At 48.9% G+C, this 26,312-nt stretch overlaps 1 protein-coding gene and 1 long non-coding RNA gene across 2 annotated transcripts in view; both read left to right on the top strand.

The window, feature by feature from the left end:
- The first annotated feature begins 10,997 nt into the window (after positions 1 to 10,997).
- On the top strand, positions 10,998 to 18,255 carry LOC127032333 (C-type lectin domain family 2 member D-like). Its single transcript, XM_050919545.1, has 5 exons — positions 10,998 to 11,126; positions 13,680 to 13,766; positions 15,316 to 15,497; positions 16,247 to 16,350; positions 18,090 to 18,255. Exons 1-5 carry the CDS (start codon positions 11,003 to 11,005, stop codon positions 18,253 to 18,255), a joined length of 663 nt encoding a protein of 220 aa, XP_050775502.1. The 5' UTR covers positions 10,998 to 11,002.
- A 4,217-nt stretch (positions 18,256 to 22,472) lies between these two features.
- Positions 22,473 to 26,312, top strand: part of LOC127032359 (uncharacterized) — an 8,371-nt gene continuing 4,531 nt past the window's right edge. The window contains exon 1 of the long non-coding RNA XR_007768761.1: positions 22,473 to 22,601. This is a non-coding gene — a long non-coding RNA (uncharacterized LOC127032359). The remainder of the gene's footprint in view (positions 22,602 to 26,312) is intronic.

Raw genomic sequence — 26,312 nt, 5'->3', positions numbered from 1 at the left:
CCTAACCTAGCGTCAGAGTGGGATGCTAAAACTAAAGTAGCGCTGTGTGAATGTACGTGCAGAACTCCCTGCAGCTGCTTTGCGAAGCTCAAACATTCCTGGAGGTAATCCATAGAAAGAGCTTCGACCCTTGTGGAATGAGCTCTAAGATTTACAGGTAGCAGGACCTTCACCAGTGCGTCAGGGTGTGTCTACTTAGCAAATATGAAAGAAGGAGGCATTAATCTTATTCCACAGGAAGTCTGAGAGTTTTTGAAAGGCTTTGCTCTGCTTAAATTGAAATTAAGGACCCTCTTGACATCTGAAGTGTGCCGTTTAATCGCTTCAGATTGTTTATGTGGCCTGAGGGGAAAATACTTGCCATATAATAGGCTAATTTAGGTGGATTTCAGAGATACCTTTATGGAGAAGCTTAAGCTGGGCCTGCAGAACCACCTGGACTTTGTGGAAGGCTGTCTAGGGTGGAGCAGCCATTAAGAACTGCAGCGTGCTCATTCGTCCCGACTTTAGGGACAGGTGGAATAAAGAGCGTTCTCCCAGCTGCCCCAAAAGAGCCTCCCTCAGTCTTGTTGGTACCAGATTCAAATTCAACACCAGAATAGGGTCTCTGAACAGCAGTTAAGCATTAATCAGCCCTTTAATAAACCTTGATATGGTCAGATGACTAAACAGCTTCACCCTAGTCCACAGATTTATAAACCGAGATGGCAGGAAAATAGAACTTTATAATGAGATTGACAGTCCAGATATTTCAAGATGCAGCAAATAGTTCAAGACAAGAGGGACTGGTGTAGATTCAGGAGGCAGGTTATCCTAAGATGCCCATGCAGAAAATCTCCTTTAGTTTTGTGCATAACACTTCACGGCAGAGGGCGTTCCAGAAAGCAAAAGAGTGTCCTGAGCCCCAACCAAGAGAGGGTCCAGTGACAGTTAAAGCTCCATAACCCAAACTACCAGGTGAAGGACCACTCCAGTCATCTAGGTCAGTAGATCAGGAGATACTTGACATCTCCAGCAAGAATGAGAACCAATTATTATTATTTGTATTGACATACTGCACAGAAGCCAGGGCCCCACTGTGCTGGGCAATGTACGGATATAACAAAGAGACAGTCCCTGCCCAAAAGAGCTTACAGGTTAAGTATAAGGTGATACAACAGGTAAATGCAACCGACGGGGGCAAAAGGAAATAATGAGTGTTATCAGCATAATAAGTAGTAGTCTCAGCACACCAGCTGCCTAGGCAGAACATAAGAACTGCCACACTGGGTCAGACCAAAGGTCCATCTATCCCAGTATCCTGTCTTCTGACAGTGGCCAGCGCCAGATACTTCAGAGGTAATGAACAGAACAGGGCAATTTATCAAGTGATCCATCCCTGTCATCCAGTGCCAGCTTCTGGCAGTCAGAGGTTTAGGAACCCCCAGAGCATGAAGTTGCTTCTCGAACCATCTTGAACCCAGCTATACTTCTGGCTTTCATAACATCTCCTGCAATGAGTTCTACAGGTTGACTATGCGTTGTATGAAGAACTTCCTTTTGTTTGTTTTAAACCTGCTGCCTATTCATTTCACTGGGTGACCCCGGTTCGTGTTATTTGAAGGGATAAATAACACTTTCCTCATCACTTTCTCCACACTATTCTTGATTTTACAGACCTCTATCATATGCCCTCTTAGTCGTCTCTTTTCTAAGAAGGACAGTCCCAGTCTTATTAATCTCTCTCATATGGAAGCAGTCCCATACCCTTAATCATTTTTGTTGCACTTCTCTGTACTTTTTCCAATTGTAATATAGCTTTTTGGAGATGGGGTGACCAGAACTGCATGCAGGATTCAAGGTGTGGGCGTAGCATGGATTGATATAGTGTCATTTTGATATTTTCTTATTATCTCTCCCTTTCCAAAGGGTTCCTAACATCATTAATGTGCAGCAGCAGCAAAAAACCTGAGTGGATATTTTCAGAGAACAATCCACGACGACTCCAAGTTCTCTTTCTTCAGTGGTAACAGCTAATTTAGATCCCATCTTTTTATACATATAGTTCAGATTATGTTGTCCAGTGTGTATTACATTGCACCTTTCAACACTGAATTTAATCTGCCATTTTATTGCCTAGTTAAGCAAGATCCCCTTGTAATTCTTTGCAGTCAGATTTGGATTAAACAATCTTGAGTAATTTTGTATTGTCTGCAAACTTTGCCACCTCACTATTTTCACCCATTTTCAGATTATATAGGAATATGTTGAACAGTGCTGGTCCCAGGACAGATCCTTGGCAGACTCTGCTATTCACCTTTTTCCACTGTGAAAATGTATTCCTACCTGCCCTTTGTTTCCTATCTTTTAACCAGTTACTGATCCATGAGTGAACCTTCTCTTTTATCCCATGACTGCTTAGAACCTTTGGTGAGGGACCTTGTCAAAGGCTTTCTGAAAGTCCAAGTACACTATAGCCACTGGATCACCTTTGTCCACATGTTTGTTGACAGCTTCAAAGAATTCGAATAGATTTGTAAAGCCATGTGGACTCTTCCCCCAACATATCGTGTTCATCTATGTGTCTGATAATTCTATTCTTTACTATAGTTTCAACCAATTTTCCTGGTAAGGCTTACCGGCCTATAATTGCCAGGACAGCCTCTAGAGTCTTTTTTTAAAAATCGGTATTACATTAGCTATCCTCCAGTCATCTGGTTCACAGGCTGAGTTAAGTGACAGGTTACATACCACAGTTGTTAGTTCTGCAGTTTCATATGTGAATTCCTTCAGAACTGTTGAGTGAACACCATCTTGTCCTGGTGACTTATTACAGTTTAATTTATCAGTTTGTTCTAAAACCTCCTTTATTTACATCTCAGTCTTGGACAGTTACTCAGATTTGTCACCTGCACAGCAGGGCTCAGGTGTGGGAATCTTCCTCACATCCTCTGCAGTGAAGACTGATGCAAAGAATTTAACTTCTCCGCAATGGCCTTATCTTCCTTGAGTGCTCCTATGGCACTTCAATTGTCCAGTGGTCCCCACTGATTGTTCGGCAGGCTTCCTGCTTCTAATGTACTTAAAAAAAAAATGTTACTGTTAGTTTTTGCGTCTTTTGCTTATAACTCTTCAACTTCTTTTTTGGCCTGTGTAATTATACTTTTACACTTGACTTGCCAGAGTTTATGCTGCTTTCTATTTTTCTCACTAGGATTTGCCTTCCAATTTTTTAAAGGATTTTTTTTATGTCTAACCATCTCTTTTACTCTGTTTAGCAATGGTGGCAATTTTTGGTCCTTTTACTTTTTTTTAAATTATTATTATTTGGGATATACATTTAGTTAATGCCTCTATTATGGTGTTTTTAAATAGCTTCCACGCAGCTTGCAGGCATTTCATCCTTCTGACTATTGCTTTTAGTTTCTGTTTAACTAGCTTCTTCAATTTTGTGTCATTCCCCTTTTTGAAGTTAAATTCTATTGTGATGGGCTTCTTTGGTACTCCTCTTCACACCATCACCACCCCCGACATTAAATTTAATTACATTATGGTTGCTATAACCAAGTGTTTCCACTATATTCATCTCTTGGACCAGATCCTATTTTAGGATTAAATCAAGAAATGCCTCTCCCCATGTTGGTTACAAGACTAGCTGCCTCAAGAAGCAGTCATCAATGGTGTCTAGAAATCTTATCTCTGCATCCCATCCTGAGAAGACATGTTCCCAGTCAGTATGGAGATAGTTGAAATCCCCCATTATTATTGGGTTTTCTGATTTTTGTAGTTTCTCTAATCTTCTAGAGCATTTCACAGTCACCATCCTGGTCAGGTGGTTATAGAAATAGGAATATACCACCATTCTTATTATTCAAGCATGGAATTTCTAGAGAGAGAGTCTAGCTACCTAGGCAGCACAGCAGAGAAGAATTTGAAAGGGGACTATACGGTGGCTGTGTGGATTTTCATGGGAAACTCCTTCCATGCATAAGGGACAGGATGGGAGAAGGCCTGAAGGTGCTTACTGGAAAACTTGACCAATGGGCAGTGAAGGCTGGCATCGGTGGCAGAACAGATCGGGGGAGTCAGCATCTTGACAGCAAATGAGAGATGGTAGGTAGCATGAGAACCAGCTGCAGAGGGCCTTAAAAAGGAAGCCAAGTTCTTTGATGCTGTGGAGAAAGGGATGGGGTGCAAAAAGAGGGATGATGTGGTTGAAGTGATGAGCCAGAAAAATGCAGTTTTGTTTGAATAAGTGAGCCAAGAGGGGAATTTCCAAGGCCACAAAGGAGGATGATGCAATGGTCAAGATGTGAGATGACAAGAGGTTTACTTCTGTGGATGGAAAGGAAAGGTCATGTGTTAGATTTACTGCGCAAGGAGAAGCAGAAAGATTTAGATACAACATGGATTTCAGGATCTAGAGCAGGGTGTGCATCGAACACATGGCATGTAAGATGGATTTAACTCACATGAGGTATTTATGTGACTTTTGACATACTCAGATTGTGCAGGATCTAAACTTTCATTTAAAAAACAGTTTCTAGCTAGCAGAAGACTTACCAACTGTGGTTGGATGTATTCCTGGAGGTTTAATTACATGACATTAATCTTTAATTAAAGATGAATCTTTAATTCCTGGAGACTCCAGGCCAATTCTGGGAGGTTGGCAACCCTAGCTAGCAGGCAGCTGTGCCAACCCAGACAACCCCTAGAACTGACATCTGAGCCCTGACGAGTCCTCCACTAGTATAGCACTAGAGCTACCTGATGGGAAAGTGCCAAGTCAAGGAGAAAGAGAAGTCAATGGCACCATAATACTGATTCCAACAGATGGAATCAAATGGAGTTGAGGAGTCTGGATGGTATCTGAGGCCTCCAGAACTGAGATCTGTGGAAGTGAATGACCCGCATCTGATCCAGGACCTCTGCTGTGATGACGGTCCCACTTCTTCCCAGGGCCTGCCTCTCTTCTCCAAACACTTCCTCTGCCACTCACGCTTAAGGGCAGAGAAAAGCAAACCAAGAACTTTGACATATTCCGACTACACTGTTGGATCTGGAGGCTCAAGGCTACACATTTGCATCCCCAACAGAGCCACCAAATATGCATCATCTTCCCGAGTCCTTCCCACCAGAGGTGGGCTCACCAATGCCCAGCACTGTCTTAGCCAAGACCTAGAGTCGGGATCTCGGCTTTCCTCGGCACTGGAGGGGGAGCCTGCCCTGGGGCCCCAGTGCTTCCAGGAGTCCCTGGTGTTCAGCCCTGAGGGGGTTGCCAGCACAACAGCTCTTGGTTCATTTGTGGTACTGAAGAAAGTGCTGGTGGTAATTTTGCACCATCACATGCAGATGACTTATGTACTATAGTGTAGAGCAGGGGTAGGCAACCTATGGCACAGGTGCCGAAGGCGGCAGTGAGCTGATTTTCAGTGGCACTCACACTGCCCAGGTCCTGGCCACCAGTCTGGGGGGCTCTGCATTTTAATTTATTTTTAAATGAAGCTTTTTAAACATTTTAAAAGCCTTATTTACTTTACATACAACAATAGTTTAGTTATATATAATAGACTTATAGAAAGAGACCTTCTAAAAACGTTAAAATATATTACTGGCACGCGAAACCTTAAATTAGAGTGAATAAATGAAGACTCAGCACACCACTTCTGAAAGTTTGCCAACCCCTGGTGTAGAGCCTGGACCAGAACTGGTTCCAAGCTTTAGCATTGAAACCTTTCACTAAGGAATCCAGAGGTTTCCCTTTATCTGAGGATGAGGGTTTGGCAGCCGAAGATGGCCTATCTCAGTCCTTCATGGAACCCACAGCATTTGCCCTGCTCCAATGCCCAGCTCTGAAGAACCACTTGAGCTAAGGAGATCCCTGGCCTTTGGAAGATAAAACCTTGACAATCCTCACAATGCTCTGGACACCAACGCTCCTTTAAACAAGCTTTTCTTATCTTTAAAAGTACTCACCATAGTCTGTCAGATCCGTGCTGCCCCACACTTCAGCCATCAAGTCAGATCAGTGCTGCCCCACACTTCAGCCATCTTGTGATTCAGGGTGTGTTTTCACTGCAGAGCTAACTCGGGCTTTTACTCACTTGTTGCCCCAATCCCTGTCCCGGACACATACACAAAATTCTAACCTGAGTTTGGTGGTGCTTTAAACCCAGGCTAGTTGGCCCGTCTGGGGCTATAGGCAAAAGCCTAGGTGCTCGTTTCACTAGGTCTGGTAACCCATCTACTTTGCAGTGAGGATACAGGCTAAGCCACTCCAATGCTGATAATCCTCCAACGGCTTCACACAATCCCTGTTGTATGCCCCGCAGGGAGGACAAGTTCTCCCACAACTCATTGGCAAAGAATCATAAAGCAGCTCACCTTCCTGCAGCACAAAGAACCATGGGATATGGCCCCAGAAGTCCCAGTGACTCACACAAGTGAGTGCCTCACCAGGACACAGTGACAGCTGTCCAGTGTGGCTGATCTCACCCAGTCTAGGCTAAACCAGGTGCTCAGACACCAGTGCCAGTCACCTGAGTTAACTCTGCAGTGAAGACCTCCCCTATTATAAAATTAAAGGTACAAAGGGGCTTGAAGTCTGGTCAAACTAGACTGCAGGATTAAAGAGACACCCACAGAAAGGAAGGAAATGCAGTGATAAGGCCACATCCCTGATATAATCTCGTACCACAGTGAGGTCATGAGGTTCCCAATGAGCATTAATTCTGAAAGAGTTCAACCACCCAAGGACCTCTTACCCATTGGTGGGAACATGAAGAGGCATCCTCAAACAATAATAACGATTTGTAAGACACCAATATATAAATAATCCATCAGTACAAATAGGAATCTCAGTATGACAATGTTTCCACCAAGAAAAAGAGAACTTCAAAGCAATAACAATCAAAGCAAATAGGGATCTCAGTATGTTAGAGAATGCTTTGCTTTCACAGAAAAGAGAAAACTCACCCTTCAAAGCAGTAACCACAAACTTAGATAGTATGGGGATGGGTGCAACAGAAAATCCTAAAATAGGATAAACCTTCCAGCAATCTCACACTAACACAGCATTCTTGAAAATCAATCCCAACCACAGACAGACTCCTTTCTGATCTCTGCTCATTAGAGGGAGGTATTCATGGCTTCAACCAGTCCTAATTTCACATTATGTTCCTACCTACTTACGGATAGGATATAGCAAACCTGTATCTCCACCTATTAAGCAACCCCTCTTTTTAAATTAATGCTAAAAACAGCACCATGAGGTCCTGGTCTGTAACTGGTGCGGCCACAATATAAATAATAAACAACAGCAAATATTTAGAACTAAACAACACCTTAGTCTGTGCCTTCTCCACTTTGGGAAACCTGCAAAAGTTCAAGAAGTGAAGTGTCTGAAAAACTGGGTTTATAAAGTATCAGAGGGGTAGCCGTGTTAGTCTGGATCTGTAAAAGCAGCAAAGAGTCCTGTGGCACCTTACAGACTGACAGATGTATTGGAGCATGCTCCAATATGTCTGTTAGTCTATAAGGTGCCACAGGACTCTTTGCTGGGTTTATAAAGAAAACCGTTCTGCAGCCTCAACTACAGGTACCACCTTCCACGTAGCTGGAGTTGCGTAGCGTAGATTGACTTACCGTGGTAGTGTAGTCATAGCCTACGTTGAGTCTGAGAAGAGAGAAATATCCTAATCACTTGAACAGAGAACTGGGCTTGAACTGAGGTTTCAATCTGAGCAAGGAGAATTATGAAATGACACTTACATGATGAAAAATTGCTCACTGAGCCTGCCTCCATGCCTCTGGGGAATTTCCTGAAATGCCAGAAGCAGGAGATTAATAAACTTAACACCCAAAGCTTAACTGAGACAGTCTAGGGATGGAGCCATACATATACTTATGCATTGCATGTGCTTGACTGAGTGGGACTACTCGTGCATAAAGCTAAGCGGGTGTTTAAATGTTTGTAGGATCTGGGTCCAATGACTTAGGGTATTTTCACCTTTTCTTTCCTGCCAGCCCTACTAAAGGTTCCTCCCCTTGCTTACTGGGTGTATGTAAAGGGAACCCACCCAGGGTTAGAGCCTGTACAGCCTAGTGTTTGCAGTGCTTACAAGACCTGCCTCTGAGTTTGCCGTGCACAGAGCACGCAATCAGCCATCTAACAGGTGTAAAAATCAGTTCAAACTCAAATCCATTTGGCACCCGCTCAGACAGGACTGGATTAATGCAGGGGCTTTAAGGGCTGCAGCCCAGGCCCTAGGGCTAAGGAGGGCCCTGAAGGCCAGATACGGCCCACTGCTTCTTTTCATCCAGCCCACAGCAAATTTCTGCACCACGGGCCAAAAACCAGTCCCCAAGGCTCCCCCACCGTGGGCTGGAGCCGGAAGCACTGACTCACCAATGTGTCCCTGCGGCCCTAGGCAAGGGGCATTCAGGGAATCTCCCTGCCCCCAGGGCCAGCTCTGCAGCTCCCATTGGCCAGGTACCGCAGCCCATGGGAGCTGCAGAGGCGGTGCCTGCGGACATGGGCAGTATAGACCACATAGAGCAGCCTGGCCCCTCTGCCTAGTGGCTGGACATGCTGGCCACCTCAGGGAGCAGAGCAGCGTGAAGCCAATGCAGGCAGGAATCCTGCCTTAGCCCTGCTGTGCGGCTGACCAGGAGCCGCCTGAGGTAAGCACCTCCTGGCTGGAGCCTGCAGCCCGCACCCCCACCCCTTACTCCACTTGAGCCCCCTCCTGCACCCAAACTCCCTCCCAGAGTCCACACGCCAAACCTCCTGCTGCACCACAACCCCATCCCATCCGTGGCCCCACCCACCAGCTGGAGCTGCACCCCCTCCCACACTCCAATCCCCAGCCCTGAGCCCACTCCAAATCCCCTACAGCCCCACAAAATCTAATAGCCCCAGGCCCACAGGAGAGTTAATCTGGCCCTGCCCTCAGAGGCCCCATTTCACACTGGCGTGGGTCAGCGAATCCATCCCAACCCCTTATACGCCTGTGACCTGAGGGGCACCCCACACACACTTGGTCTGTTAGTCTATAAGGTGCCACAGGAAAAACAATATCGCTTGCCTAAGTCATGCACACTTGGATGAGACCCTTTCACGGCCCATATTTTGCACTGTCCCACATTGTTTTGCACTTTTTCAAACTGAGACTATCAGAACTGGTTATGAAATGAACTGACTCATTCCAGCTTCTCCCCTCTGATTTACGACAGCTCACTGGGACTTCAACCTAAAAAAACACCTGAGAAAATACTAACGTACAGAGATGTATTACAAAGGCTGGGGCAAGGAAGCGCCTGCAGAGTTTAGATAAGAGACAGACCAAGGTTTAGGTAACAGGGTATTACGGAGGCGGGGGAGTTGCAGGCAGGATCCAGATGAGATTTGCTGGGCTACAGCACTGCAGCAGCAGCGGAGAGAAAGCTGGTAACTTTCTGACCATCTAGGAGAGGAGCTGCCCCTGTGTCTTGTAGTGGGAGATGAGGAATGGGGGGGGGGATGGGGGACTTAGAGACCTCCCCCTCCTCCTGCACTAATCCTGGGGGGCTTTGGAGGCTGCACCTCCCTCCTTTTATAGGGGCAGCTGTGCTGGGGCACCCCAATCCTCCCCTCTTCCTGCACTAATCCTGGGGGGCTTTGGGGGCTGCACTTCCCCCCTTTTATAGGGGCAGCTGTGCTGGGGCACCCCAATCCTCCCCTCTTCCTGTGCTAATCGGGGGGGGGCTTTGGGGGCTGCACCTCCCCCCTTTTAGAGGGGCAGCTATGCTGGGGCACTCCAATCCTCCCCTCCTCTTGCACTGATGGGGGGAGCTTAGGGGGTGCACTTCCCCCTTTTATAGGGGCAGCTGTGCTGGGGCACCCCAATCCTCTCCTCTTCCCGTGCTAATCGGGGGTGGCCTCTGGAGGGGTGCACCTCTATTTTGGGAGGGGTGAAGCGGAGGAACCCTCGATCCCCTCCCGCACTGATGGGAGGGGTCCTTAGGGTTTCATCCCCCGCTTTCTGAGTGAAGGCGGGGGGGGCGGGCCCCGCAAATGGGGGGTGCTCTGAGGCGCTCGTGTTCCGGGCAGGACGCCTGGGTCCCACCGCCACCTCCCCCCCTAGCTTCTGCCTTCGGTGTGGTGGGGGGGTGGGCTGCTGCGTGAACCAGTCTGGCACTGCGGCTGCGCACTGCAGAGTGAGGCGGGGGGGGGGCTGTATGGGGGGGGTGCATAGGGGCAGGGCTGAGCTGGGTGGGGTAGGGTGACCAGACAGCAAGTGTGAAAAATCAGGACAAGGGTGGGGGTAATAGGAGCCAATATAAGAAAAAGACCCCAAAATCGGGACTGTCCCTATAAAATCGGGGCATCTGGTCACCCTAGGGTGGGGTGAGGTGTGGCTGGGTGACATGGAGAAGAGACAGTATCACCAACCCCAAGTGTCCAAAAATCACGCGTCATCACAAGATTGGCATAAAACGAAGCAGTGATGTTTAAAAGTAATCCCGTCAGGTCTTTTTCCTAGCCTGGAGCTGCCCTCGCATCATGGTCTCGAGTTTTTCTCACCGAGCACGGGGGCTAGACACTTTGAGGGGGGGTTTGTTTGTTTGTTTTAATGAAAACTGAGACAATCACATATTTCAGTAGCTGGGGCAAGGAGAAAAATACCCAAATTCCTGCCCTGCCGCTGACAGCCCACATGGCCATGGTCAGGCAGCGGAAATGCTGTGATCACTGCCTAGCCCACTGGTCATAACTATCTCATTGGTACCTTGTGCTTCACCTCTTGCCTTGGCTTTAGGCTACGTCTGCACTGCAGCTGGGAGGGGTGACTGCAGTTTGTGAAGCCGTACCAAGCTAGAATACTAGAGCTAGCTCCAGTAACGAGAGCCACATAGCCATGGTGGCAGGGACTGCACAAGCTCTGTTGGTCTCCTGCGTACGCGCACTCATGCTGCTAGCTCATGCCTCTGCCCCTGCCTTTCAGAGAGAGGACACGGAGATCATTCTGAGGGGGAACTTCAAATGGAAGAGCGTCTTAATGGCAATGAAAACGCAGAGGGAGGAGGAGAAAATTCTGTTCAGCAGCAACAGCAGCTGATGGAGCCTCTTAATTGTAATGGACACCTGGACAGAGGAGATGAACCAGGTAACTTAGGACTTTGTGCAGAGAAATTTACCAGTATAATTATACCTTTATAGTTAAAAAAAATAATAATTGGAGATATACCTATCTCCTAGAACTGGAAGGGCTTGAAAGGCCATTGAGTCCAGCCCCATGCCTTCAATAGCAGGACCAAGTACTGATATTTCCCCCAGATTCCTAAATTGCCCCCTCAAGGATTGAATGCACAACCCTGGGTTTAGCAGGCCAATAGTCAAACCACTGAGCTAAGCCTCCCCCCTAAATCACAGACTGTTAAGGTTGGAAGGGGCCTCAGGCAGTCACCTAGTTTGACCCCGCTGCTTAAGGCAGGACTGATTCTCAACTAAATCCCCAAAGGGCCCCCTCAAGGGTTGAGCTCACAACCCTGGGTTTAGCAGGCCAATGCTCAAACCACTGAGCTATCCCTCCCCCTACTAGTATAACTTCCTGTGTGAACACACCTATTCTAGAATGAATGTATCTTCATGGGGAGCTAGCCCAGTATAACCATAGTGGTGTAATATTACAGGCATGGCTTATACCAGTAAATTCTCCCGTGTGGACAAGCACCTTAAACCCTCACTCTCTAGGAAATGGTTAGCAGGAGACACAGAGGCTAAGGGCTTGGCTACATGGGAAAGTTATCCCCATATACGCTAAGTTGTGAATGTAAACAGATGTACCTACCCTGGTACAACCCCCATGTGGACTCTCTTATTCTGATCTGTGTGTATGCAACTCTCTAGTCCAGTTGTTCTCAACCTATTTACCATTGTGGGCTGCATCCCCTACTACCTGTATGGCCCTGGGATGTCACAGGGGCTGCAGCTTGAAAACCACTTCTCTGGTCAGTGTGTGTTACAGGCCGCCCTGTGCCAGATCCACAGAGGACTGGAATCCGTTCCTGCCTCCGCTATGCTTCCAGCGCTGGAGGGCTGTGGTTTGATTCCTGGTGTAATTGGCAAGATGGGGATATCACCTGTAGAAAAAGCTTATGGTACCTTGATACCTGTATAAATGTGTTCACACTAGGGAGGCTGTAGTGCCGTCGTTAAAGGAGTATAAATGTTGTAGTTAATGCCTTAGCTCCCAAGAGAAACAGCATCCTGCACCCTATCCCAGATCTCTGATAATAGAACAAATTGCTACTTTATTGTTCTTTATATTACCACAGCACCTAGAGGTCCTGCTGAGATCAGGACCCCTGCCTGTTCTGGTAATGGTCATTGCCCAGCATGCGTACAGGGAGATTTTGTATTTCCTGACACCACCTGGCACAGAGTACACGTACCGAGAGCTCTGGGTTGAAAGAACCCCGGGGAACACATGGACCTGGAGAACTTTGTGATTTAGATACAGAGACCTGGGAGTAAACAACTCAAAAAGCTAGGGCCTTGCTCCAGTGCTGTGGGTTGAAAGTAGGGAATGTGCTTCCCTAGAGAAACTGTGGGGACTTGTGGTTAAGGCACTGGATTAAAACTAAAGAGAATTGGGTTCAATTCATCTCTCTGACTTCCTTTGTAATCTTGGGCAAGTCACATAATATTTCTATGCCTCAGTTCCTCAACTGTAAAATGGGGAAAGTAAACCTTCCTTTGTGTGTCTTGTCTATTTAGATTGTAAGCCCTTTAGGGCAGGGACTGTTTCTCGCTGTGTCTGTGCAGCGCCCGGCACAATGGGGCCCTGATCTCAGCTGGGGCAGGAACTGTCTCTCGCTGTGTGTCTGTGCAATGCCCAGCACAACGGGGCCTGATCTCAGCTGGGGCAGGAACTGTCTCTCGCTGTGTCTATGCAGCGCCCGGCACAATGGGTCCCTGATCTCAGCTGGGGCAGGAACTGTCTCTCGCTGTGTGTCTGTGCAATGCCCGGCACAACGGGGCCTGATCTCAGCTGGGGCAGGGACTGTCACTGTGTGTCTGTGCAGTGCCCGGCACAATGGGGCCCTGATCTCAGCTGGGGCAGGAACTGTCTCTCCCTGTGTGTCTGTGGAGTGCCTGGCACAATAGAGCCCTGATCTCAGCTGGGGCAGGGACTGTCTCTCGCTGTGTGTCTGTGCAGCGCCCGGCACAACCAGGCCCTGATCTCAGCTGGGGCAGGGACTGTCTCTCGCTGTGTGTCTGTGCAGCACCTGGCACAACCAGGCCCTGATCTCAGCTGGGGCAGGGACTGTCTCTCGCTGTGTGTCTGTGCAGCACCCGGCACAACCGGGCCCTGATCTCAGTTGGAGTCTCTAGATGTTACTGGAAATCAACCACTGTTGTTTGCAATGTACTTGTAGCCGTGTTGGTCCCAGGACATTACAGAGACAAGCCAGGGGAGGTGATATCTTTTATTGAACCAACTTCTGTTGCTGAGAGAGACAAGCTTTTGAGCTTACACAGAATTGAAGAAGGTGTCTGTGTCGCTTGAATGCTGTCTCTTTCACCAGCAGAAATGGCTCCAATAAAAGCTGTTACCTCACGCTCCTTGTCTCACTGGAAATCAAATCACTTCTGTTATTATTTAGATAACACCGCTCCCTCAAGAGCACTAATGGGTTTTCTCTCCCTATTTTAGGTTATTCATGTAACTGCAGGTTCAAGAAACGTGCTTTTGTAGCTGGAATCATCTTAGTTTTGATCATTATCATCATTGTTCTGGCTGGTGAGTTCCCAGCCCTCAGTCTCTGTGCTTCGTGTTTTGCCTTGGAGCCATCGCAGTCACATATTCGCACCTCTCCAGCCTCCAACTTCCGGTCCTTCCTCTTACTACTTCATCACTGGCTCTTTAGATCAGCTCTTTAGTATTACCCATGGGGCACCATCCCTGTCCCTCCTCGACTGCAGAGAAAGGGTTGCATTTCATTGAGGGTTTTCAGCTAGTTTTACTGTGCAGCCCCCTTTTTCTGCCACTCCAGAGGAGAAAAGAAATCTCCCCTTTTTCATTCTCTCCACCTTTTGTATAGACAGTTCCAGGAGCCTGTCAGAGGTTGGTCTCAGCCAGGACGCACCGCCTTGAAAAGTCAAGTGAGCGAAAGTGCGGCTGACTCTGATTCCCCTCTGTTTGTATTGATGGTACAGTCGACTGTCGGTCGTGCCAGCTCATTTGAGTCTCCGAGGTTGTGCTGAAGGCAGGCTCTGTAAAGTGGAACAGCCAGTTACCATTTCTGAGGGGCTTTCATGGGAGGGAGGATGGTCCAAGGATTAAGGCGCTGGCTTTGGGTGCGGAAACTTCCTGTGCGCCCTTTCCTGTCCGGGGATGGGGCACCTACGGAAAAAAAAAGTGGGTGCTCAGCACCTATCAGCAGCCCCACAGATTGATGCCCAACCCCACCCCCAGTGCCTCCTACCTGTCAGCGGGCCCCGACGATCAGCTGTTCCCCCCCAGCACCTCCCCCAATCAGCTGTTCAGTGGCATGTAGGAGGAGCTGGGGGAGGGGGCAGGAAGAGACTGGGCAGGAAAAGGAGGGGTGGGGGCTTGGGAGAGGGGTGAAGTGGGGGCGGGGCCTGGGGCAGAGCGAGGGTCGAGCACCTTCCCCCCTCCCCCCCTGGAAATGCAGGAAGTCGGTGCCTATGGTAGACAGGGGGGCAGAGATTTACCATAAACAGGGTCTGGAATCGCTGTGACAATCAGTAACATGAAATGGCATCAAGGTGTCATGGGGCAACTGGTCCCTTTAAGGGGGGATGGGGCCAGCCCCACCAGTGCCATAGTTAATTAGTTGCTTCCTAGCCTGAGGGAGGGAAACTAAGGAGGGTCAAGTAAGAGCTTAATCACCTGGGCCTTATAAAGGGACTGAGAGCGGGAACACAGGGACCAGGCAGGCTCCCTTGGAAGGCCTTGAGGAAGAGTCTGTAAGGAAAAGGGCTGGGAATTGGGTGTAGGGGGTGAGCTGATGGGAAGTCCTGAGGTTCAGCAGGACATCTTCGTTTGTTTGGGACTTCTTAGTTTGGACCCTTGGCAACCTGGAAGGGCATACGTTTGTCGTGGACTTGAACGGAGGGTGACGCTACATCTGCAGCACAGAGCAGTGGCTGGGAAGCTGAGGAGACCAACCTTGGAGGGGGAAACTGAGGCCCAGAGGAGCAGCAGCTGCACTATCCTTGGTTGAATGGGGGTCTCTGGTTCTGAGAACATTTATTGCCTCTTACACCCCTCCTATACAGACAGGGGGAGAATCTTTGACTCTGTTTGACTTTCTCATTTTCAGTAGTTAAGCCACCTTTGGCTCGTTCTGATCCTCCGGCCACTGCCCGCTGCTGCCCGGACGGCTGGGTCGGGTACGGAAGGAAATGCTACTACTTCTCCGAGGCTGAAGGGGACTGGAACAACAGCCAGAGCAACTGCTCCTCCTTCAGTGCCTCCCTGGCTGAGATCGACACCCCTCAGGAAATGGTGAGAGACCCTTTCAGACTTTAGAGCAGTGGTCCCCAAACTTTTGAGGGTTGTGCCCCCGCCCCTTACTTCTGATCTTGCTCTCCTCTCACCACCCCCAGAGGTGGAGGTTCGTAGAGGTGAGTTTGATCTCCCCCATAGCTCCCCAGCTCAGCTCCTAGCTGCTAGTCCCGGGTGGGCTGGGGAAGGACAGGACTTGCTTTTCCCCTACACAGCTGCTTGCAGACAAGAGTTGACGGGGGAGATCAGACCTATCTCTGGGTGCCTCCCCCTGCTGCAGGGCACTCCCAGCAGCACAGGGGAGATCAGATCCACCTCCAGCTCTGGCAACCTCTTAGGGCTGCAGGAAGCCCTGGAGCTTCCACCCACGCCTGGAGGAGGTACCCAGAGGGAATCTGATCTCCCCTGAGAGCGTCTGTGCAAGGGAGGAATAAGTCCTGTCCCTCCCCATCCCGGAGACTAGCAGCTAGAGATGGGGACACGGTAGTAGCCCCCAGCTTAGGTGCCCCCGGCCCTGCCCCTTCCCCCACATAGCTAGATTTCACAGGGGAGGTCTGATTTCACAGTCCGTTATGTGTTTTTCACAGCCGTGATTTTGGTAAGGCCTCAGCCGTAACCTTAATGAGGAGGCTTTGCTGTCGCTGGCAGCTAGAACAGCGCTGCAGACTGCACTAGGCCCCATCAGCAGCACAGAGAGACTCGCATGCAGGTCGTGGTGAATAATATCTTTCACTTCCGCTTTTGGAAAGGCTTTCATTAAGCGCCATAAAGACCTCTCTGAGCACTGGATCGGCCTCCGGAGGGAACCGGGCCAGGTCTGGAAATGGACCAACGGCACCGAATTCAATCACTGGTGAGTTCTCTTTCTTGTTAATGGGTGGGAGAGGGGGCTATCAGGGAAATTGGCTTAGCCACAAATGTGACTCCCAGCTGATGGGGCTGAGGCCAGGGATCACAAGAGAGGATCCGGTGATTTGCAGGCTTAGTTTAAAGGCCAGCAACTGCTCCGCTGAGAACTGCAGGGAGCAGGTAGGTGCTTGCTGGAGGCAGGGCCTGGTTTAGTTCTTTGCTTGATGTTGAACTGTTTTGAGTAGTAAAACATATCCCTGAGGAAATGGAGAGAACTGCTGTTGTGATAGCTCTGAGACAAACCTTAATAGCATAGCTCAGCTGATTACAGCTGGGCTTAACCCAACCCTACTTAAGGGTATGGCTACACTTACCGCTGTACAGTGCTGGGAGTTAAACCTGTCTTCGTACAGCTGAGTAGGAAAAGCGCTGCAGTCTGTCCACACTGACAGCTGCTAGTGCCCTGTCGTGGCCACATTTGCAGCATCTGCAGCGGCATTGAGAGTGGTGCATTATGGGCAGCTATCCCAGCGTTCAAGCTGCAAGGTGCTTTTCAAAAGAGGGGGGTGGAGTGTGACAGGGAGCATGGGGGGAGAGAGAGAGAGTGGATTTTTGGAGCTGACTCTGTGTCAGCAGCTGCCTTGCAAGTTCCGACCCATTTGCTGAAAGCAAATAGCCCTCTTTGGTTTTTTCCTCACAGACCAGATAAGCAGCCACTCCAAAATGGACCTCCACCCCCTCCCTCCCCCTCTCCTCAAGCAAACACTAGCTGTGGGCATTCCAAAGGGAGCTCCCTGCCTCTGCTCCTTCACAGCAAACAGTAGCTAGGTTTGTTTTTTAGATAAGCAGGTCCCGGAGCCTGGAGTTGACAACAAAACAAACAGAGGCATCACAACAAAACAAAGAGTTATCTTTACTTAAAAGCATTATGGGAAGGTTCCAGAGGTCAGTCACAGCGTAGTAAGATTATTCCCTGTTTATACTGGCACCCCAGCACTGCAGCAGCAGCTATACTCTTTATTCGTCTCGTCGAGGTGGAGTACAGACAGCGCTGTATCCAGGGAGATATAGCGCTGTATGTGCCTTGCCAGTGTGGACGGGGAGTGAGTTACAGCGCTGTAAAGCCACCACCAGCGCTGTAACTCTCAGGAGTAGCCAAGGCCTAGGCTGTTTTCAACATCCACACGTAACTGTTTTGCTGCTGACCATTTTAACAGAAGCATCAAGACAGCAGACTTCCCCATCGCCACTGGATGAAGTCCCAGATCCTGGGGCAGATAGTTGCTATCAAGGGTTGCTGGCGCTGTAAAAGAAAAATTCAACCCCCTTCCCCAAATGTAGTCCTCTCCTTCATGTCCCCAAAATGGGGAGAGAGAAAGGTGATGCACCCCCTCCCGGTGACAAATGTTTCAGCTGCTCACTGGGTCCCAAAACCCAGTATTTTCCTACATGAGAAAAGCCCCAGCTGTCCCTACCCTAGCTGCTTCCCAGTTTCCCTTGGCAACTTCTGTGATGCAGTTATGTTTGGAACTTTGCACCAAAATTGTGCATCACAGTGAAATTTAAAAATTGGAGAGCAGCGTTGAATGTGAACCATAACCAGGGATGTTGGACTAACTGGACTATACAAAAGTGAAAGGGGACGGTGTACATAACGTAGAGGCCCTAGCCGCTTGTTTTCTGTCTGCTGTGCTGCATAGAATACGAAGGCTTGACTTTAATTCTGTGGTGCTTGCAATGCAGGTTCAAAGTCAGAGCACAGGGTGAGTGCGCGTATCTGAACGATGAAGCCGTTACCTCTTCTTGGTGCGACACGGTGCGATACTGGATCTGCAGCAAGCCTGCCGGACTTACGCTGAGAGAGGAGAAAGGAGCGCAGGGGCAAGCGGAGATGTCAGAGCTCAGCTGAAGTGCTACTCTATGCACAGGGACACACGCACCCCCTTCCCTGACTTTTCTACTGAATGTATTTGTATCAATTTAGATCAAACTCGATATTTTTTTTTAAATGCACTTTATGTTTTTAAGGTAGCAGGGGGGTGGAGGTGCTAGTAACGTGCTGTATCTTGTTTCTGTGCAAGTGAAGGTGGGCCAGAGCCTCTCAGCATCTGCTTTTTCCTTAGTGGGGGTACCAAGATTTCGGCAAATTCTGAAGCATCAGACAGACTCTCAATTCCATGTCCTTGCGGTCCGCGAGCTGTCAGAGGGAAAACTGCTGCAGCGGGGATTCTCTGTACCTAGGTCCAGCTCATAGGCGCCAAATCCGTGGGTGCTCTGGGGCTGAAGCACCCATGGGGAAAATAATAGGGGGCGCTCAGCTCCCGCCAGCTACAGTGGCTCCATGACTCCCTGGCTGGCCGCAGATCAGCTGTTCCGGAACCTGCAGGGCTGGCTGTGGATCCGCAAGCGGCTAGCAGGAGGCGCTCAGGGGAGGAGCAAGTGGCGGGTGGGCAGGAGGGACCTCGGGGGAGGGAAGAGGTGGAGGGAGGGTGAAGCAGGGGTGAAGCCCCCACTGGGAAAAACAAAAGTCAGTGCCTGTGATCCAGCTGCTGGCACCCTGCACTTTAAATCCATCAATGTAACTAAAGAAAAGTTGCTGCTGTTTATCCTTCAGAGGGTACAATCACTATATTTGACTGTGCCACACCTGACCCCCACTATGCTTAGGGCCCTACCAAATTCCCTCTCTGGCCACCTAGCTCTGAAGGCAGCAGCACTGAAGTAAGGGTGGCAATACCTCAACCCCCCTAAAATAACCTTGCAACCCCCCTACAAACCCTTTTGGGTCAGGACCCCCAATTTGAGAAGCAGTTGTCTCTCCTGTGAAATCTGTATAATGCAGAATAAAAGCACACAAAAGACCAGCTTTTACAGAGAGAAAACAGATTTCACAGCCCGTGATGCATTTTTCATGACCGTGAATTTGGTAGGGCCCTACCTATGGTGGGCGCTGTCCTTGGCCTGAGGAACTTACAGCCCAAGCCGATGAAACGGGGTAGAGCTGAGATACAAAGTGAGCGTGATGATGGGTAGGCACAGGTCATAAGTTCCGGTTAAACCAGTGGGTGTGAATCCAAAGTCCATCTGCAAGGTTCTTTGAAATAGGCTTTTATTTCTGTATAATTTTGATGCATATTTTTTTTCACTTACAAAAAAATGTTGACAGGTTTCAGAGTGGCAGCTGTGTTAGTCTGCATCAGCAGAAACAACCAGGAGTCCTTGTGGCACCTTAGAGACTAACACGTTTCTTTGGGTATAAGCTTTCGTGGGCTGGAACCCACTTCATCTGATGCATTTTAAAAAAAAAATCATTTTTTAAAAAAATTTTGTGTTCTCATCTGTTTGGTTTTTGTCTGATTTTCTTTCTCCTCTAGTTCGGGGGTTGTGTTTTTTTCTCCTTGCATTCTTTCCTCTACCACAGTCTGTTTTCCTTGGTTCTCTGCCAGCTGCACATGCTGTACAGGATTATGTGCTACTGATCTGCTTCCTTTGCAAACCTTCCTCCTCCGCTATAAGGCCATTACATGGAAAGTGAGAGTCTGGATCTTCCCCCCTGGCCAAATAAAGAATCATGTGGCCTTATTCTCCTCTGCTTTGGGAAGATGGGACTCTCACAGTCCAGGGCAACTGCAACTATATTCCTCCTCTGTAAGGTCCCTCGAGGACACACGTTCTAGGCTCCTGGCTCCTCAGCCATCACCTCTCTTGGGCAGAGCCCCACATCTCTCTCCCTCCCAACCAGGGTTTTTCCAAGCTCCACAGTTCCCTGCCTTACAGTATGACATTCCCCCAGCAAGCCAGACGGCCTAAACAGGCTAGTGGCTGCACCTCGGTGTCTCTCCAAAGGCTCGGAACAGCTGTAATTGCCAGCAGTTATAAGTTACCCCACAGCACTTTATAAGCAAGCATTTATTCTTATAGTGAGACACTATGAAGAAAAAAGAGGCGGAGTGAAGGTAGGGCACTGGGGGCTGGGATGGGAAGAGGTGGAGCGAGGTGGGGCTTTGGGGTGGAGATGGAGCACCCCCCCCCCGAAAGTAAAATCACTTCTTTACAAAATCCTTGCATAGATTTTTAGATGTGCAATCTGAGTATTCATCTTTCGCCTTAAATGCTTGGATTTTCAGCCATATCGTTTTTTAAATACATCCTTCAAAAGACTCCCCTTATCTAAACCACACGTGAACGTGGGGTATAGGGGCCCCATAAGTCCTGTGGATGGCCCTGAAAAGGAGAGTAAATCAGGCTAACAATTAAATCTGAATTCAGCTGCAAATTGACCTTCAAGCGATTGCTGTAGCTCCATAATGGGTCAGCCTCACACGCAGGCCTGGCTCTGGGTCTTTGCCATTCCAGATCCTCTTGTAGTCTCCCTTCACTGGACGCGTCTCCTGATCCCTCTAGTTTCCATTGCCTCTCAGAGGCTGCTCCAACAGCTGTTTCTCCCCTATCTTTCTGTGAGGCCCTGGGGAGTGAGTCCTGGGCTCCTCTGAGGCAGAGTCAGCACAGTTGGTTGTAATCAGCTGCAGAGACTCGGACCCCGAATTTCTCCCCTTTCACAGCTTCTTCCACACCTGGAATTTCAGATAGAGCAGTCTGGGGTTAGTGTGCTAAGCCTGGGGATTCCTCTTTTCATTCACAGCTCCCCTTACCAATGCACACATCCAGATTGGCTATCAGTAAATTCATGGTCTTCCATTTAATTAGCTCCCTTACTCTCCCTAAAGATCCCTAAGCACCTTAGAAACAAACTAAAGACCCAGCTCATTGAGTTGTGCAGAGATGTGGTCACACTGCGTTGAAGTGGATTCAGAGTAGCAGTCCTGTTAGTCTGTATCTGTGAAGTGGAGTGGAACATAGCAGCAGCTGCCAGCAACATGAGTCAGCAATTTTGGAAAAGCCGGAAAGGAGACACCTGGGTCTGGCAGACACTTTCACTGGACGTTGAATGAGTGAGACCAGATGTTGGGTTGGGGAGGGTTTGGTCAGGAGAACAAGGGTAACACTGAGCATTGGGCTGCTAAACCCAGGGTTGTAAGTTCAATCCTTGAGGGGCCACTAGGGATCTGGGGCAAAAATCAGTACTTGGAACTACTAGTGAAGGCAGGGGGCTGGACTCAATGACCGGTCCCTTCCAGTTCCGTGAGATAGGTATATCTCCATATATATTATCTCCTGTAAATGTAAACATTCCTGCTCCTGGGAAAACGGTGTTTATATATGTGTGAGTGGATGTGTCTAGATACTGACCACAGACATGGTATCAAGCCATTAGTACAACAGCCCCCAGATATGCCTCTTATGTTAGCCCACCATACGGCTGTTTTATCATCATATTACTTCAAAAACAATGTGAAGCTACTTAGAATCATAGAAACGTAGGGCTGGAAACAAAAAACTCAGATCAGCCTCAAGGCTGGATCTAGGCTGCAATTTTCCTGGGAAATGTGGAGTGATTTGAACACAGGGTTGCTGCTTTACAACCTAAATATACAGGCATTTTTCACAATCCCAAAAGTTTTCCAAGCTGGGCTTTTCAAAGGTCCCGACCCTAAGGGTGTGATCTTGCCCAGATAATTTAATTCCCTTGGGTGCCTCTGCAAAGGGGTCAGGCTCTATCCGAAAGGCAGGAGGACCGTGAGACCTAGGGCTAGATGATGACCTCCTGAGGTCTCATCCAGCCCTAATCGTCTATGATGCTACGTGGGGTGGCAGTTTGTCACGTCCCACCAGCCACACACTGCTCTGTGGAGTATTGGCATCAACAGGCAGTTAATGAGGCCGCTGGCTTTGCAGTGCAGGCCAGTCTGGGACGCTAGTGACCTGTCTGAACAGGGGCTCTTGCCCTGAGATCTGTAACTAGCAGTGACTTTCCCTAGGAGCTGGGCCTGGCCAGACGATGATTGGCAGGGGAGGTTCAGAAGCGGGGCAAAGCCGACGTGAGCGCAGCCAGTCCCGCGGGGAGAGGCAGGAGCCCTGCCCCGGCACTGCCGCCTGCGGCCGCTAGGTGTCCCCACGCTGCAGCGCCGCGGCCCGCGGGCGAGGCCCCTGGTAAACAGCTGAGGCCAGGCTGGAGCCGAGTGGAGTGGAGGGCGCCGGCTGCGGCCGGAGCACGGTAAAGGCGGGTCCTGCGGGGGCCGGGAGCGCGGGAGGGACCGGAAGCGGGGCGGGGCTGGTAGCCCAGCGGCTCCCAGCCCCTTCCAGGGCAGCTCTGGGCTCGCTGCAGCCAGCTGGGTCCGTCCCCCCCTCGGTCAGGTCATTGCACCGGGGATGCAGAGCTGCAGCACGCGGGATCTGCCTCGCCCCCGGCCAGGTCCGGGACAGCTGGTATGGTGCGCTGGGGGGAATATCCTGTGTCTGTGCAGGGGTCGGGGGGAGTGTGTGATCTGTGTTTGTGCAGGGTGTGTATGGCTGATCTGTCTGGGGGGGCGATCGGTGTCTGTGCAGGGTGTGCATGGCTGCTCTGTCTGGGGGGGCGATCGGTGTCTGTGCAGGGTGTGCATGGCTGCTCTGTCTGTGGGGGGATCGGTTGTCTGTGCAGGGTTGTGTATGGCTGCTCTGTCTGGGGGGGGGATCGGTGTCTGTGCAGGGTGTGCATGGCTGCTCTGGGGGGGGCGATCGGTGTCTGTGCAGGGTGTGCATGGCTGCTGTGTCTGTGGGGGGCGATCGGTGTCTGTGCAGGGTGTGCATGGCTGCTCTGTCTGGGGGGGCGATCGGTGTCTCTGCAGGGTGTGTATGGCTGCTCTGTCTGGGGGGGCGATCGGTGTCTGTGCAGGGTGTGTATGCCTGCTCTGTCTGGGGGGGGGGATCGGTGTCTGTGCAGGGTGTGTATGGCTGCTCTGTCCTGGGGGGGGGGATCGGTGTCTGTGCAGGGTGTGTATGGCTGCTCTGTCTGTGGGGGGGATCGGTGTCTGTGCAGGGTGTGTATGGCTGCTCTGTCTGTGGGGGGGGATCGGTGTCTGTGCAGGGTGTGCATGGCTGCTCTGGGGGGGCGATCGGTGTCTGTGCAGGGTGTGCATGGTGCGTGTCTGTGGGGGCGATCGGTGTCTGTGCAGGGTGTGCTGCTCTGTCTGTGGGGGGCGATCGGTGTCTCTTGCAGGGTGTGTATGGCTGCTACGTCGGGGGGGCGATCGGTGTGGCAGGGGGTAGGCGGCTCTGTCTGTGGGGGGGATGGTGTCTGTGCAGGTGTGTATGGCTGCTCTGTTTGTCGGGGGGGATCGGGTCTGTGCAGGGGGTATGCTGCTTGGGGGGGCGATCGGTGTCTGTGCAGGGTGTGCATGGCTGCTGTGTCTGTGGGGGCGATCGGTTGTCGTGAGGGGTGTATGGCTGCTCTGTCTGGGGGGGCGATCGGTGCTGGCAGGGTGTGTAGGCTGCTCTGTCTGTGGGGGTGGATCGGTGTTCTGCAGGGTGTGTATGGGCTCTGTCTGGGGGGGATCGGTGCTGTGCAGGTGTGCATGGATGCTTCTGTGCAGGGGGGGGGGTCTGTGTCTGTGCAGGGTGTGTATGGTGGGGGGGTTGGGTGCTTTCTGTGCGGGGCTCTGTGGGGGAAAGGGGGGGATCCATGTCTGTGCAGGGGTGTGTGGGGTTGGATGCTTTCTGTGCAGGGCTCTGGGGGAAAAGGGGGATCTGTGTCTGCAGGGGTGTGTGTGGTGAGGGGTTGGGTGTTCTCTATGCAGGGCTCTATGAGGGTGCAGGGTGGATTTGATTTATATCAAATTGATTTAAATCATGATTTAATTCATGGTTTAAATCAAGTCTTCCTGACTAGTGATTTAAATAATAGATTTCTACATAAAAGTGCATTCTTATTGGTTGTTGTAAACTTAATACATATTCTTCACAACTGGGAGGTAGATGTAGGTTTCATATTTAGAAGGTACACACTATACATTTTTAAACAGTGTTTTATTTTGAAAACTTTTCAGATTAGTTTTACAGCTATATCAGAAAATGTTTGTTTTGGTTAGTTCGTTTACCAAAGGTAATTGAAGCAGATATTTATGAAGTCATTGGGAGGTGAACTATCTCCAATTCAACAGGTTAATCATTAATATTTGGAGGATTTTCTTGTCATGCTGTATTAGGAGGAGAACATCACCAGACAAACATGTAATTGTTTTATTTAACTAAAATAACAATGTTCTGTATTCTGGATTTTTCTCTTCAACAGCAAACATATAATATTTTAACAAAACAAGCCTATGAATTTTTAAATTTAAACATTCAAGTTTTTTAAAATGTTTTCCACTAAAATTAGTTAAATGAAATTTAAAAAAATTAAATCGACTGTCTTACAGGGTCAACATGGGAAACTTAAAAATACTGGCTTCTGCAGATAACTCAGTCATCTTAACCTTCATTTTTTCCTGTTTGTTCATATTCTGGAAAAGAAAAATAAGCTTTCCTGCTTTGTCAGGTTCCAAACAATTTCTCATTTGGAATGAATTAGTTCAAATGAAGAAAATAGTCTTTCTACACGACAGAAGAAGAAGCTACTGCTGTTAAAAGTGAGATTATACTTCAGCAATCTCCAGATCCAAGTACTTAAGTGACTTCCACTGGTTCACTGGCGTGACTTTCTTGAAAACATCAGCAAACATGTATTTCTTGAATGGCTTACCCTTAGCTCTGAAGTTTATTCTAGTTGGCATTATGGAGGGATGATCGCTGCATGTCCATGTCATAGCCAACTCCTCTTCTTCAGCAGTTAAGTTTGACCCTGGTACCAAGTATTGAGAATATTTGCAAGAAAATGAGCTGGAGATGGTGCCTGTCCCATATGATTTTTTTAATGCTTGTAATTTAACTCTGTCATTGCATATTTCTCTTTTTAAGGTCTCACTCAGTTCCTTCCAAACCTTGGCTGTGACGGTGCCATCTGTTTTTTCATGATTTTCTTCACAAACTGTCATCCGATTAGGCCAGTTCTTGATATAATGCTCAAAACAGTCCACTCCTGAGTTCCATCGCACGTCTTGTGGGAGAGTTAGCTCGGTTCCTCCCACTTTTTTCAGAGCAGCTGCTGCAAAGTGGTTGTTATGGAAGTATTTTGCAATTTCGATATTAGCCTTTATTTCTGGAACAATGAAGTCTTTGGCTAAGGAGGTGCATCAAATGAGCACTGCAACCGTATGTTATTAACTTCGGACTCTCTTCTAAATAACTTCTTCTCATCTTGGCTATATTAGCAGCATTGTCTGTGACCAAACTGCTTCTAGACACTTGAAATTTTTTTTACAGTTTGTTATAGCTTTTACTGCTACTTCTTGTTATTATGCTGTGTGTGCATTTCCTGATGTATCAATGTTTCTGTAAGGAAGACATTCCCTTCTTCTGTCGTCACACAAGCTCATACAACAGGATCATTGTGGACATTGCTCCACCCATCAAGACTCAGGTTAACAATTTCACCTCCTAGACCTTTTGCACACTACTCAATTTCTCTTTCATACATTTTATCGAGCAATTTGCCTGCGACATCTGCTCTGTTTGGTGGACTGTATCCTGGTCTTAATGACTGAGCCATGTTAATGAAGTGTGGGTTCTCATCATACAGAAAGGAGAGTCTGTTGCATAAACAAGCCTGGCAATTTTTCATCAATTACCTCTTCTTGTAATCCTGTTTATCACAAACTTATCTATGATTGTTTCTGGGTGATGGAGATTTTTTTTTCTTTTTGCTACAGGTGATCTACTGTGGCTATGTGACATACATGATGTGACTGAAACACTGTCATTGGCAGATAACTCTGAAACTATAGAAAATGATGGTGATCTTGAAGGTGGATAGTCTTCAGAATCCTGTATGTTGAGGATGGATTCTCCTAATGAAATAAGGTAATGCAGTTATTAATATTACCGTACTGCTCTTTTGTATTACTCGTTGCATTCACTGGCACTCTATACTACTTTAAGGTGAAATTGTAAAAGGAGATTTGCCTATTTCAGCTATTTATTTTTGTATCA

This window comes from Gopherus flavomarginatus, chromosome 12, assembly GCF_025201925.1.
Source record: "Gopherus flavomarginatus isolate rGopFla2 chromosome 12, rGopFla2.mat.asm, whole genome shotgun sequence".
Lineage (NCBI taxonomy): Eukaryota > Metazoa > Chordata > Testudines > Testudinidae > Gopherus > Gopherus flavomarginatus.
Note: the sequence above shows the minus strand (reverse complement) of the source record. Positions and strands in the feature narration are given on the sequence as shown.

Bases quoted from the DNA above. Each gene is read 5' to 3' on its own strand.
- LOC127032333 (XM_050919545.1), top strand. From the start codon at position 11,003: ATGGAAGAGCGTCTTAATGGCAATGAAAACGCAGAGGGAGGAGGAGAA. The intron at 13,767-15,315 runs GTGAGTTCCCAG...CATTTTCAGTAG, and splicing joins TATCATCATTGTTCTGGCTG to TTAAGCCACCTTTGGCTCGT. The intron at 16,351-18,089 runs GTGAGTTCTCTT...CTTGCAATGCAG, and splicing joins GGCACCGAATTCAATCACTG to GTTCAAAGTCAGAGCACAGG.